Source organism: Adelges cooleyi, unplaced genomic scaffold, assembly GCF_023614345.1.
Source record: "Adelges cooleyi isolate 19-005CV unplaced genomic scaffold, UGA_ACOO_1.1 ACOO_flye_CR_arks_rails_tigmint_CR_PRNA_9, whole genome shotgun sequence".
Lineage (NCBI taxonomy): Eukaryota > Metazoa > Arthropoda > Insecta > Hemiptera > Adelgidae > Adelges > Adelges cooleyi.
The window spans coordinates 17,707,923-17,721,730 of record NW_026096579.1 but is presented as its reverse complement, the minus strand read 5'-3'; the positions used below and the strand labels follow the sequence as shown (position 1 = coordinate 17,721,730).

At 27.1% G+C, this 13,808-nt stretch overlaps 4 protein-coding genes across 7 annotated transcripts; 2 read left to right on the top strand and 2 right to left on the bottom strand.

Moving 5' to 3' along the window:
• The first annotated feature begins 520 nt into the window (after positions 1-520).
• LOC126846789 (28S ribosomal protein S2, mitochondrial) lies at positions 521-3,049 on the top strand. The gene is made up of 4 exons (XM_050586585.1): positions 521-861; positions 2,081-2,194; positions 2,261-2,489; positions 2,581-3,049. The coding sequence occupies exons 1-4, from the start codon at positions 843-845 to the stop codon at positions 2,999-3,001; spliced, it is 783 nt and encodes a 260-aa protein (XP_050442542.1). The 5' UTR covers positions 521-842; the 3' UTR covers positions 3,002-3,049.
• Positions 2,916-8,210, bottom strand: LOC126846786 (dehydrogenase/reductase SDR family member 7). Of its 3 annotated transcripts, XM_050586582.1 has the most exons (8): positions 8,152-8,210; positions 7,220-7,269; positions 5,357-5,506; positions 5,182-5,294; positions 4,187-4,426; positions 3,793-3,912; positions 3,544-3,710; positions 2,916-3,180 (listed from the first exon to the last, which is right to left on the bottom strand). In XM_050586582.1, exons 1-8 carry the CDS (start codon positions 8,193-8,195, stop codon positions 3,114-3,116), a joined length of 951 nt encoding a protein of 316 aa, XP_050442539.1. In that variant the 5' UTR covers positions 8,196-8,210; the 3' UTR covers positions 2,916-3,113. The 3 variants fall into 3 exon arrangements, with proteins under 3 accessions (XP_050442539.1, XP_050442538.1, XP_050442540.1); XM_050586581.1 differs by lacking the exon at positions 8,152-8,210 and having other exon boundaries at positions 7,220-7,425; XM_050586583.1 differs by lacking the exons at positions 3,793-3,912; positions 8,152-8,210 and having other exon boundaries at positions 7,220-7,425.
• A 156-nt stretch (positions 8,211-8,366) lies between these two features.
• LOC126846790 (uridine-cytidine kinase) lies at positions 8,367-11,801 on the top strand. Its single transcript, XM_050586587.1, has 7 exons — positions 8,367-8,655; positions 8,725-8,884; positions 9,112-9,208; positions 9,301-9,446; positions 9,504-9,601; positions 10,036-10,084; positions 11,492-11,801. Exons 1-7 carry the CDS (start codon positions 8,575-8,577, stop codon positions 11,611-11,613), a joined length of 753 nt encoding a protein of 250 aa, XP_050442544.1. The 5' UTR covers positions 8,367-8,574; the 3' UTR covers positions 11,614-11,801.
• On the bottom strand, positions 11,709-13,703 carry LOC126846792 (ubiquitin-like protein 5). 2 transcript variants are annotated; one of them, XM_050586590.1, is made up of 3 exons: positions 13,402-13,703; positions 12,694-12,914; positions 11,709-11,864 (listed from the first exon to the last, which is right to left on the bottom strand). In XM_050586590.1, exons 2-3 carry the CDS (start codon positions 12,869-12,871, stop codon positions 11,821-11,823), a joined length of 222 nt encoding a protein of 73 aa, XP_050442547.1. In that variant the 5' UTR covers positions 12,872-12,914; positions 13,402-13,703; the 3' UTR covers positions 11,709-11,820. The 2 variants fall into 2 exon arrangements, with proteins under 2 accessions (XP_050442547.1, XP_050442546.1); XM_050586589.1 differs by having other exon boundaries at positions 13,391-13,700.
• Positions 13,704-13,808: the final 105 nt, after the last annotated feature.

Here is a 13,808-nt window from a genome sequence, read left to right as displayed (position 1 = left end):
GACCTCCAAGTGATCAGTGATGACGTATGCCCACCGTCAAAACCCTAATATGTGACATTTTTTTATATTGTACATTAAATTCACTCTTCTAATTTGTAGTCAGTAATCGGTATACATCTATAAACAATGTAACCTATATACACCTGTAAAAATATAGACAATAGACAAGAATATACGATCTATACTGTATAACCTAGAAATAGGTATCTAACATATTTTGTCAATGAAGACATTATAATATTATCGTAAGCAAATAGAAAACCTAGAATATACTACGTCCACATGTCAACTTTTCGTGAGCCGGACTATAATCTTATAGAAGAAGCCATTATTAAGCCATTATTATGAGTTCTGAAATTGTTCTTCGAGGAAAACAATTAATTATTATGTGCAGTTTGAGGAAACTGATTATCATTTATCACCCATCTATTTACTAATCACACAGATAAGTGATATCAAATACTATAAATATAGTATTTTGTGATATTGAAAATGATTCATTATCAATATCCATTATCCATTATCCACTAATCCACCTTGCTCCATAGATAAGTATACTGTGCCCTGCACATTACAGTTCTGTCACATGTTCTATGGTTCTGTTCTGTAAATAAATTATACTTGGTAGCCCAGTATCCACTATCCACTACTCCACAGCCATAGTCATTGGTCTGCGCCCTGTGGTTATTTAAAAAACGATAATTAAGTTGTGTTTTAAAAAATGTTCTTGTTTTCGACCTAATTTATTTTTTAAATTCATTGTTGTTTTTTATATATTTTTATACAATATATTTGTATTTCTTAAATCCATCTTTGTACGAGTTAAATAGCTGATTATAAAAATGACTACTGGTTATTGCAGTGAGTATAATATGTTAGCTACTGAAAAGACAGGGGTTATATTGTGAATGTCTTCGAGATGTACAGTCATTGAGATTTGATACAGAGATGTACATATTTTAAAGATATTTAATCGAAAGAAATTTGTTTTAGTAATTTTGCTTAGTTTCAATAATGCCTATTATCGATTAACCTATTATCGATAATAAAATATTTATTTATTTATTATAAAAATTAAATAAGATTTTAATTGAATTAGTCATTTCAAAAACGACACAAGTCACAAAATTGAAATTTTACACTTGCTACAAAAAACTTCATCACTAGTTTTTGCAGTGTTTCTGATTTTTGTACTTAACATTTGTATTCAAAATGAGTCTGACAAATTTAGTTTTCACACAGAATACGTAACTAAGTATATAATTATCAAATTTGACTAAAAGTCATTTTTGAAGAATTAGTAACATGAAATTGGTTTTTGAAATGACCGATTCAATTGTATACAACATTTTATTTTTATGTTTTGTGAATTATCCTTGTTTTATGAGCTAGGCGGTGACCATTGAAGATGTACACAAAACATTATTTTTTTTATAAATAAAGACAACAGGGATCTCTAATAATCAAGCAATCTATGCAAACTTCAACAGTTAAAGATTTGGTCCAAATAATGAGATGTTGAGCTCTCTACTAGTTTTCTTGCAGAATATTAAGCTATGAACTAACCAGCAACCTAAACCTATTTTAAGAATTATAACTTTCCCCATAATTTTATTATTAGACATAATCATCGGGCAATAAAGCAAGTAAACCTATTAAACCCATTGATAAAAATTTAGTTATTCTATGATATTGTAAAATTTACGAATGGGTTCTTGTTTGTTTTACGGACCAAACCTTTAATTGTACTTCATCATACTTTTTCAAAATATTTTTCTTGAAAATAAAGAATAGCGAATAGTAATACTGAAATTGTTGTATCAAAAGATGAATATTGTTACATCCCTTATCAATAATATTGAAACATCGTAATGAACATTTTGATTTTACAGAATTTGCTTATAAACCCATTTATTTATTAAAATATCAATTAGCTGCTTTTTTGATCTATCACCATTAAAAAATAATTACTTTATAAATTATAACAATAAGGTATTCTATAAATACAAATTTATCGGTATGTAACTTTTAAAATTCCCCAAACTAGGATTAAGTTATAATGTCAATACTAATGTTTTAGAGCAAATGTTTAGAAGAAATCTACCTCTGTATCTTAAAAGTAGAATTTGTGCACCATCTTTATCAACAGTAGCAAAACCTCAAATTGAAGATAATATTCAACCCATCGATCAAGGTCTGAATAGTTATATATAGTAAGTAATGCAATGCTTGAATTATAGTTTTTTGAATTTAATTACAGAACTAAAAATAAAACTAACGGATCCAGATGCTTTTGGTATTAAAAATATGGTAACAATAAAAGACCTTTTTGAAGCTGGAGTTCATTATGGTCACACAGAAGGAACATTAGATGACCGAATGATACGGTACGTTTATGGCAATAGATTAGGACATCTTATTATAGATTTGAATCAAACAAAACCTTTATTACAACAAGCTCTTAATGTTGCTGCTCATATATCATACCGGTGAGTTAGTTACTATATTTTAAAATTATATTGAATACATATTATTTTCTGTGGTAATTTATTTAATTACAATATTTGTGGCTTATTTTAGTGGTGGAGTTATTTTATTTTTATGCCAGTCACCTTTAAACTGTTTAACTGTCGAGAATTGTGCAAAAGATTGTGGCGAGTTTGCACATACTAGATACTGGCGTAGTGGCATGTTTACAAATTCCTCAAGAATTTTTAAAGCAGAAACAAGACTGCCAGATCTTTGTGTAGTACTAAACACATTAAGTAGTACTTCTAAAGGAAATGATGGACAGCATAATGTACTTTCTGATGCTGCTAAAATGTTGATTCCAACTATTGCTATTGTAGACACTGATGCTAATCCTAACATAGTAACATATCCAGTACCTGGAAATGATGACACACCAAGCGCAATACAATTGTATTGTAATTTATTTAAAAATGTAATACTAAAGGCTAAAGCAATCAGAAAAGAAGTACTGAATTCCAAAAATACTTAATTTTAGTTATTTTTGTATAGTATAAAATAAATATAACATGTAATTAATTGCATTAAAAAAAAAAAGTTAATACAAATGTAAAAAGTTTTCTTATTTATCTGTTGTAGGTCTATTACGTCGTGATAGGCTGATTGTCTCGTAATTTCTGAATAATTTTGTACCCATAAAGATCATATAACCTGTAAAAAAAAAAGGATATGCAATATTATTTTTATACAAAATATCTAATGTTTGTCAAATTTTCAGCTCTTTATTCCCTCGTGAGTATATTAATAAGTTCCCAGTTCTTACTCAAATAGAACTATTTGTGATTATGTTCTGTGTCAAACTAACTGAGCGATATAAACTATTTGTTTTCATTACTGTAAAAATATTGACTATCGACTTTTTAAAAATATTTCATTTATCATAATAACTAAAATTAAAAATGATCAAAATCCAATAATAAGCAGGTCCATTGGTATTAAAGCCAATCCATAAATTAAATATCATTATAAACTAATTAATATTATTTTAACCACAAGAAAAACTATTTTCCTTACTTGTTTGAAATTACTGGATAATACACATTAAAGTAAACTAAAGGAATAATTGGAAATTTTGCCATCCAGGATTCTTTTAATTTATTTGCAATTGCTACACAAGATAAATGAGCACATCTTTCAGCACTCATCCTATTATCTGTTGGTGAATGAGACTGACCATACTTCTGCAAAAATAAGATTTATTTTTAGCCATTTTTTTTGTAACTTGAATATACTACGTAAACATTGTTAGAATTTAATAATTACTTCACCAGGACGAGCAGTAAAACTTTCTTTAAGAAAATTTGAAAAAACAGGTCCTGGACATAAAAGCGTTACACTGATATTTGTATGAACTTTTTCACGTTGTAAAGCCCCTAAATAGCCCTTTTAAATGAATAAACAATTAAATATTATATTATATAAATAATAAAGATCCGGATAAAATTCATATTTTACTCGTAATAAAAAATAAAGCAATTAACTAATTTATTTTTGGCCGAGTTATTTTGTCCGGAACTTTATTGGAACAATTAGATTTTATGTGATCCAGATTAAGCAGGAGGAATAAAGGAATTGCTTCCTGACTGGCTTGTGTATATCTCTAATACTTTGTTTGATTATAAAATTTATAAAACCATAGTTAAAATATTTTATTTACATGTAATGCATGTTTAGTAGCATTATAAGTAGCAGAAAATGGAGGTGAACAAATTCCAGCAGTACTAGACGTTACTACTATTTGTCCATGACCAACTTGATTGAAATATCTCACTGCAATTCTTGATAAATTTATAACAGAAAATACATTGAGATCAAACGCTTCTCGGTCAACTCCAAGTTCAATATCTTCCCATACTGCTCGTTGTGAGCGTCCAGCATTGTTTATGAGAATATCAAGCTAAAAATTATTATAATAATGTATCCATTGTTATTATATATCACTAATCATATCCAAAAAAATTAGGGTTGAACCTTAATGTGTTATATTTAAGTAAGACATATTGGTCACACCATATGGGAGTGATATCATGAGAACAAAAAATCAGATAAAAACTATTCAAATAAATGAAAAAGTTATACAATTAAAGTCTTGCCAAGATAACATGTGAAATTACAGAACTTATTTTTTGTCTGATGATTTTAATCTATAGAGATAAAAAAATTTTAGCTATGGTGGATACAGACAAAATACACCTATAGCCAATTAAAAAAAAAAAAAATATATATATATATATAATCTCATAACTCGGTTAAACATAATTTTTTTAGTGTCTTAAAGAGTATATTTGAGCTAAGAAAAGAGTAAATAATACCATTGGAATTTCTAGTGGATTATAAAATAAGAATTTCAATATTCAACAATCCAGGATTGTTATTTCTGTAGTGCATGTTTTAGAATAAAAAAGACACCAGTATTAAACAGTGAATACTTTAGGTTTCATTTCTTCAATGGGCGAACTAAAACAATATCTCACATATTCTAGTCACAAAAATAAAATCGCTATTTAGCAGTAAAAATAAGGAACATTCGATAATGTAGTTGAATAATAATGTTATTTGGTGAAAATTAAAAAAAAAAATAATTTTGATTTTGTAGTATTTCTTTAGCGGTACAAAAATATATAAAGAATAAACATTACAAAATGTTCATACTTTTCCAAAATGATTTATGACGCTATCAAACCACGATACATGTTTAGGAATGTTGGTAACATCCATTGGTAGCACAAGTATATCATTGGCATTCAATTTTCCATCACTGATTTCTAGTAGATAAAGAAATACTAATTAATATTCTAAGCACTGACAAAAATGAAAAAAAAATTACCTAAGCAATGTTGTTTCACTTGAAGTAATTTTTCTTTATTTCTAGCAGACAAAACAAGTTTTGCTCCAGATTGAGATAATTTAAGTGCTATATGTTCTCCAATTCCACTTGAAGCTCCGGTAATCCAAACTACTTTATCTTTCAAGGTATCTATTAAATAACCGTAATACAACATTAAATGCATATCACCTTACACTTAACAAATAGGAAACTAGAGTTGTCTTAATAGAAAAAAATTCTATTTTAGTGTTAGTCTTAACAAAAATATATAAATTTAAACATGTATCCGAAATAATCAAATGACCTAATATATAGCTAGTATATATATGTATGTACACACACGTTGAAATTTTCAGAAAATTATTCTTAATTTAAAAATCTAATTAAATGTAAAAGTTTACTTTAAGTTTCAAAAGTAACCCCCTCTAAATCTAGCTGCTGACTGAAAAAAATGTATTTATATTTCATATTTCCTTTTGCCTGATAAAAATAAAAAAATGTTTTACATAATTTTTTCAAATTATCAAATGTAACATTCTAACAAATTCTAAAAGCCATGTACATTTTGAAATTGGTAATTATCTTTAACTAAAAATGTATATAAAATATTTTAAATTATTATGTTTATACATGTGAATAAGAGTAAAGATAATAAAAAATAAAAATAATAACAATATGTATTATCTTTTATTTATTTTATTACAACTTTCAATAGTAATTATTAAAAATACAGCTCGAGTTGTTTTCTTGTTCTCTATGTTTTTCAAAATATACTACCTATATTAATTTTAATACTTAAAAAACCCACATTTATTTTAAATATCTATGTTAATTTAGCGTAATAGTTTTTTTTTTAATCATAAATGAAGGTCTATTGTCATAAAACATTTAAAAGAAGACTACTCAAAGGAGGTTAACACAATTTCATCAGTTTTGAATGAAATCAAATATTATAGACAATTTTATTTTTAGTTACAGATTGTTTGTTGGAAGAGGTACTCAAAATAACTAAAATCATTATTGACTAACTAGTTAAATTTAAATTATTACAACTATGAGACCTCTAGTATACACTACAATTTATTGTTTGATATTCGAGTAAAGAGAGCAACCTGATTCTGAGCTCACAGAATGATAGATGATAATTTATAACACTCAAATTTAAAAAAGTAAACAATTTTATCACTACTCACTAGTGTTATTCATATAACAAAAGTACGAAAAATATATCTTAATTACAACTTTTAAGAATTGGCTGTGTCAATAACAACATTTTATAAGATTACTTAATACTTATAGTATTAATATAATCTGTCCTCAAGTTGTGTTTGTGTTGCTTTTTTCTGTCTAATGTACTGAAGCAGCTTGATTGTGGTTTGTTTTGTTATTGTTCTTGATTTCCTGGAGGGTTATAGGCTATTTAGAAATTAGATATTGCAAAATCTCCCAGTCATCTGTTAAAATCTTGATAATTAAATGGAAACACATGGTTAACAAAAAAAAAAAGCCTTCACAGAAAACATTCAGTATAGAAATAAAACAATACGAAGAAAATGCAGTTTTTTTACTTTTAAATTAATTCAATTTATTTGAAAATTAATAAATCTAGAAGTCGCTAGACCAATATTAAAAACTAACTAAAAATGAACATAATGTGAACAGTGTACACATTTCACGCCCCTATAAAGTGGCAAAATTAGTACAATCCACCACTATTAAAAATGGTACATTGATAGATTAATATACATGAATATAATGTGTTTAGTATAACACACGTTTGTACATAACTATGACAAAAAATCATTCCTATTTTGGTATATGCTTAATTTAACCTTATATATACATAACAATATTATTACGTACCGAGTTTTTGACTGAACTTATCATACCACCATAACTCTAAGTCAGTGTCACTGGTAAAAAACAATAAGAAGTATATCAAAAATTTGACTACCAAAATAAATCCTATTAAACTTAAAAAAGACATATTTCTTTAAATGAAATAAAACATTGATTTGGTGTTTGATATGTCACACCCAACTAATTATAATACTGTGCTATTTATTTCAATATACTCATTAATTATTAAATATGTAGGTGGATAACAAATTTAATTGAACTAAATTACGCCAACTATATCTTCGAAACGAATAAAACTTGTAATCACGAAGGTCATATTATCAATTCAAATATCTTGAATGTCTTAATATGACACCTGTAACGTATACATTTACCATTAGGGCATTTATTAGTTGAAGTAAACTAGGAACTGGTTACACTGAAATATATTATTCATCATGTAACTTGTTTATGAAAATAGCGGTCAACACATCGGTTTAACAACTACGGACTACGGTCTATGGTTGGAGGAGTCATAAACTCCTAACTATGACAAAATAGATCTATTTTGTCAAATTCATAATATAAAATATTAATTATGAAATACTTAGCACTTGGTAGATACTCAGAGGAAACATTATAAATGTACTATTAAACGGCTACGAATTACGAAAGCGACACACGGTTTTTAGTTTACAAACATGTCTTTCGGGAATAGGGAAGATGCCTTTTCTACAAGGCGACAAGGTAAAGAATGAAGGGAATGAAGTTCATAAGAAACAAGTCAGTTCAACTCAGTTTCATTCCAATTGTCAATACAACACGTACCAACTACTAGGGCGTATTATTATTATTATTATTATATCCAAGTAAATATTTAGAAATCCAAAACTGAAAAATTGAATGCATGTTATCTGCAAATTACAACCGTTTAGGCATGCTCAATACAAGCTTACAGTATGACATATTGACATCTACATCTAGATTCTAGTATCAGCATTACAGAATAGACTATTAATATAATTAATGTTAAAAAAAAAAAAGCATTCTGGTCTCAGTGCCTACATAATGGTCAAGCGACATACACGCACGGCATGTTATGATAATAGTGATTACATAACAATCAACATTGATATCATATCATATTTCCTTATGCAGAGATAACAATAAAATTACTTTAGGTTGAATTTATTATTTAATATTTATAAATAGTAAATACATTTTCTATATCAATGTCAAGTTTTAATAATAATTATTGTATAATATATTTATTATTTTTTCGTAATTAATAATAGCAATAAATTCAAGTGAATTTTATTGTGCAAAAATAAAGTAATAAAATACAAAAAGTATTTTCTTGTACACAAATAATATTAAAAATGAATAGTTCCTGTTTTAATAAAACTGAAACGAAATCTCCATTTTTAATTGGGGTTGCTGGAGGAACTGCCTGTGGAAAGGTAAATATCGAAGACGTTTTGGTTATTTAAAACAAAAACAATTATAATAAGCTAATAACTATTCCACAGTCGACTGTATGCAAAAATATTATAGAGAAACTGGGCCAAACAAATTTAGATGAGACCCGGAGGCAAGTAGTATCAATAAGCCAAGATAGCTTTTATAGAGAATTAAATGCGGCCGAAAAAATCAAAGCTTCTAAGGGACAATTTAATTTTGATCATCCTGGTAATGTGCACAATTTTTACTACAATAGAATGAATATCCTTTAGCCTTTATTTTAAGACTGTATAGTTATTAAAAATTAATGTTGCTTGTTTTTCTGTAAATCGATTCAATCAAAAACAAATGTAAAAACCTAAGATATCACACTTCTAAAATTTTGATTGTGAATTTTATTTTATTGAAAGTTTTCGTTTGGTTATAATGAAATGATGTTGTGTTTTATAAATTAGATGCCTTTGATGATGTTTTTATGTATCAAACTATGGCTGACATTCAAGCTGGAAAAACATGCACAATTCCAGTTTATAACTATAAAACAAATTCTCGGTAAACAAATTCATAAACCAGAAATATGCTTTAGTTTTTAATAAGCAAATGGACATTTACTTAAGTAAACTATGTTATTTTATGTATTGAAGAAGTAAGAATGAGAGTATTGTCATATATCCAGCAGATGTTGTTATAGTTGAAGGCATACTTGCATTTTACTTTCCTGCAATAAGAGATCTATTTCATATGAAACTATTTGTAGACACCGATTCAGACACTAGACTAGCAAGGCGAGGTAAATAATTTAATATGGTAGCATAAATTATTTTTGTTTAACAGTATATGATTTAAGTTCCTAGAGACATTAACGAAAGAGGCAGAGATTTAGAACAGGTTTTAAATCAGTATATGAATTTTGTAAAACCTGCATTTGAAGAATTTTGTTTACCAGTAAGTGATTTAAAATGTTCCTTCTAAAGTTTAAACGATTATCTGTTTATCTTTAAATATTTAATGGGAAACAGTTGCCTTTTTTTTTCTCCAAATAATCACCGGCTAGACAGAATTACCGGTAGTTAAATGTTACATCTGCTATTTATGCAATGTTTATAACATAAATTTGTAACAATTACTTTTTAAAGACCAGACATGAGAGCAAAAAATTAGTAAATAATGACGATTATGAATGCCAGGACAGTAGCCTCTTATACAACTATATTAAGTTATTTGTCTAAATTTAGTCCATACCATTTTCATTCAATATGAGCCATACATTTAATTTTTAAACAATCAAAAATGTATAGATTGGGATTGTAAACTTGTTAGATTGAATTTACTTATACATTTATATGAAACAAATAAAGTTCATTTATTTTTTATTACAGACAAAAAAGTTTGCTGATATCATCATACCTAGAGGAGCTGAAAATTTTGGTAAAACTGAATGTTTATGACTTACAATTAAAAACATTTACTTTATAATATGTACAAAGAATTGTTTAGAAAATAATGCCGGTTTATTTTTAAAAAATTTAAGTTTTTATTTTTTTCCACAATTTGTTTTAAATTTATACAACTATTTTTCGACATAGTTGCCGGATAGTTCAATGATGAGACAATAATATCGTTAGGAATTAGACAAAGTAGATGGTAGAAGATACTTCAATAAGTGGAAGTAAAAGCTGATCCCTGTGTATCGTCGAACAATCCAGAAACTATGTTAAAAAAAAGTTGTATATTCACAACAAATCGTACGTTTTTTAGAAATTAATAAAAATATTTTTTTTTTAAATGAAGAGGTGTTAGTTTTCTAGCGATCCTTGGAAATGTGTATTATAAATGGTATTGTTCATAAAAATATGCTAACTTTTACCTGTTACCGGTTAGGTATTATGACTAGGTTAGGATGATTTAGATGTGATAATAACAGTAACCACATTACTATAAGTTAAATTTTAGGGAGTGCTAAAATGATGTATTCCTGACTAAACATAATTCTTATCTTTAAACCTTTAAAATATTTAAAAACAATATTCTACAATAAAAATTTTTTAACATAGTATGCACATCATTAAAGTGTTATGCGTACAAATCAAGGATTGGGGTTTTAATCTTTGGAGGTGCTATAGTCATCTAATACCCCATTTAGTGTCGCCTATTATGTAGTACTATTATTATAGTAATAAAATGTACATACAATAATTCTGGATACAAATCTGTGATCCTTTTATAGTTCAGAAACTCAAATTATTTTTAGCTATCTCAGTAACTAATATTTCGATATTAGGATACATGTTTTTGTATTAGCTGAATAATTTTGTAATAAAATAATAAAATATTTAAATAAACCCTTAACCACAAAAATAATCTTCTATAGCGTATACATATTTCAGCAGCAAAAATCATAAGCACATGCAACAGACTGAGGTATGCGCTTATGATGGTAACATTGTTGCCAAAATACATACACACTATAGATGATTATTTTTGTGGTTAAGGGTTTATCTAAATAATTAAATATTTTATTAAAAAGATAAACTACTAACATACACTCATATACGAGATATTAAAATTGTTTGAACACAACTGTGAAATCAGGAGGTTACAGGGTTTATGAATCACCAAAACTGAGTGATGTTTATTGCTTAAGCAATAAACTATTGAATCAAATATTTTTAAAATTGTACTCTGTTAATTTTAGTTTTTCTAAAATTGTATATCATTACCTAAATTAAAATTCAATCAATTTCTTTTAATTGTAGTTATATTTTCTCAATTTGTATTTGTTCATGCATATCACTGATTTTTTATGGTTAAAAATATAATTTTGTTCAATTATAGTGGCTATCGATTTGATTGTACAACATATACGGGATTTGTTGAATAGCGAACACAGCTCACAACACGATCATTCTGAAGGAATAATACATACTACAAATATCAATGCGTCTAGACTACATTAAAATGATATAAACTAAAAATTAATTAAAACTATTTTAAGATATTTTGTCAGTTTATTTTGTTAGAATGAATTTTCTTTAAAGAATGTAAAATAATACACAATAAAAAAAATTATTTATTCCTTGATGTCAATAATTGTGTTCATTTACTAACTCAAAATATATATTTACATAAATTATTAATTATTATATTTGCATTTATTCAATACTTTATTGATAGTATAATTCAATGTTCATTCCATCGTGAATTTCATCTAATAGCTATATTAAGGACAATGATTAAATTACGAATATATAAATACAGTACAGTAACTCCAGTAGCTCTAAAGAACACCATGCTATATGATTATGATTCATGGTAGTTCCTGGTTTATAGATACCAAGTTTGGAAGTGAAAAGTTCTCTTGCTTTATACAAATGTGTGATTGGCCTTAAATTAAATCTTTTTTTGCAAATATTATTATATTATTCATTAGTCCAGAAATATATTTTTGATAAAAAAAATGTTTAGTTCTGACATATCATGTCTATACAATTTGTTGATAAATGTTATAATATCATGTGGATGAGCTAGAGTCTACCCTGGTTAATTAATATCTTTCTATTCATGGGCGCCTGGAGGGGGGAAAGACACAGCATTGGACAGCCCCCCCCCTTGGACTTCAAATGTAATTTCAAAATTTTTAACTTATTATTCTTTAAATAAAAATAAGTTTTTATTTAATAACGAATAAATAGTATATTATAATTCTGACATATTTTGTTGTTTGCAAATAATAAACTTTTTTTTATGTACTTTTTGGTGTTTGATTTCATTATGCCCCTCCCTGATAAATTGTCTGCGGGCGCCTATGTTTCTATTGAATGCAATTATCGATAATTATGTGTGAAGGCTCTATTGTACAACAATCTCTTTAATAATATTTAACGAAATAAATCCATACCAATTTTCTCTTTAAACAGCTTACAAATAAACATAGTATTACCAAAAGAACCCTAATATTTCTATTTGCTCTGTTATGACTACTTTATACCTAGTTGATTACAAAAAAATATTCAATAAAGATTTTTTAAAAAGGATACAATCTTGTAGTCTTATATGATCCTTGAAAATTGTATACCATTTCTTCAAAATAATCTTTTCCCATTTTGTCCCAGTTTGTGCGGCAATCAGTTTTTTTAAATCACCAATAGTGTCTTCAGGATTACACTTGACTCTCACTTTTTTTCCCAATCTGTCATTGCAGGTGATTTCAATCATAGTGATTTGATAATTTTACTAAAAAGACTTTAGTATTTTACACCTGTTGGAAAACAATTATCGTAAATTAATGTAACTGACATACTAGTTGATTGATAACTTTAATGTAATACAATTTTTTTTACAAAATGTGTATGTATGAAATTAATGGTATAACATTTTTTTTTAATTTTGAATTATATTATTTCTTTATTTAATAATTGAAGGGCTGCGGGAAATAAAATTAATGTCATATTTTTAACATTCTGAGAAAATCATGATTTTAATTTCAAAACGTAATATATTTTGCCTAAACTTCCGGCGGTCGTTACTCTCGACTAATTTGTTTTTTTCGCTGGTTCGAGCGCATAAAAGATACAATACATCAATACAAATAATTTGGTACCAATATCTCATTTTCAAAAAAATTGACATTGATCTTTTTCCCCGCAGCCCTTCAATTTAATGAAATAGGTATAACCCTCGAAAGTCAATTATAAATAACTATAAATAATAAAGCTTGAGTAATAACATTCTTACTTATTTACTACCATTCGAATCTTGGAGCAAGTTGTAATAAACGTAATTTGTACGTGCTCTTGACTTCAGTATTTTTGTGTTAAATTCATAAACAAATTCTTAATAGGTAATTTACGTTTGCTTGGGAGTTTACACTTGTGACTTGAGTCTTGACAGCTGACGCGGGACGCTTCTATAGCAGCTATATGCCTATATATATTATAATATTATATTATGTCATAAACAACTATTTTCAATGATAATGTGACCACTACAATTTAAGAATCTGCCCACGGTGAGGTCGAGATAACAGGAGTCAGGACTGGTTTCGACGTTTGTCATGATAATACCGGAAAGCTAAATCTTTTTAGGGGCACACTTTTTCCCCCCAACATCAGTGTGTCCATATATTGTGATACAATATACCGTATGCATAATA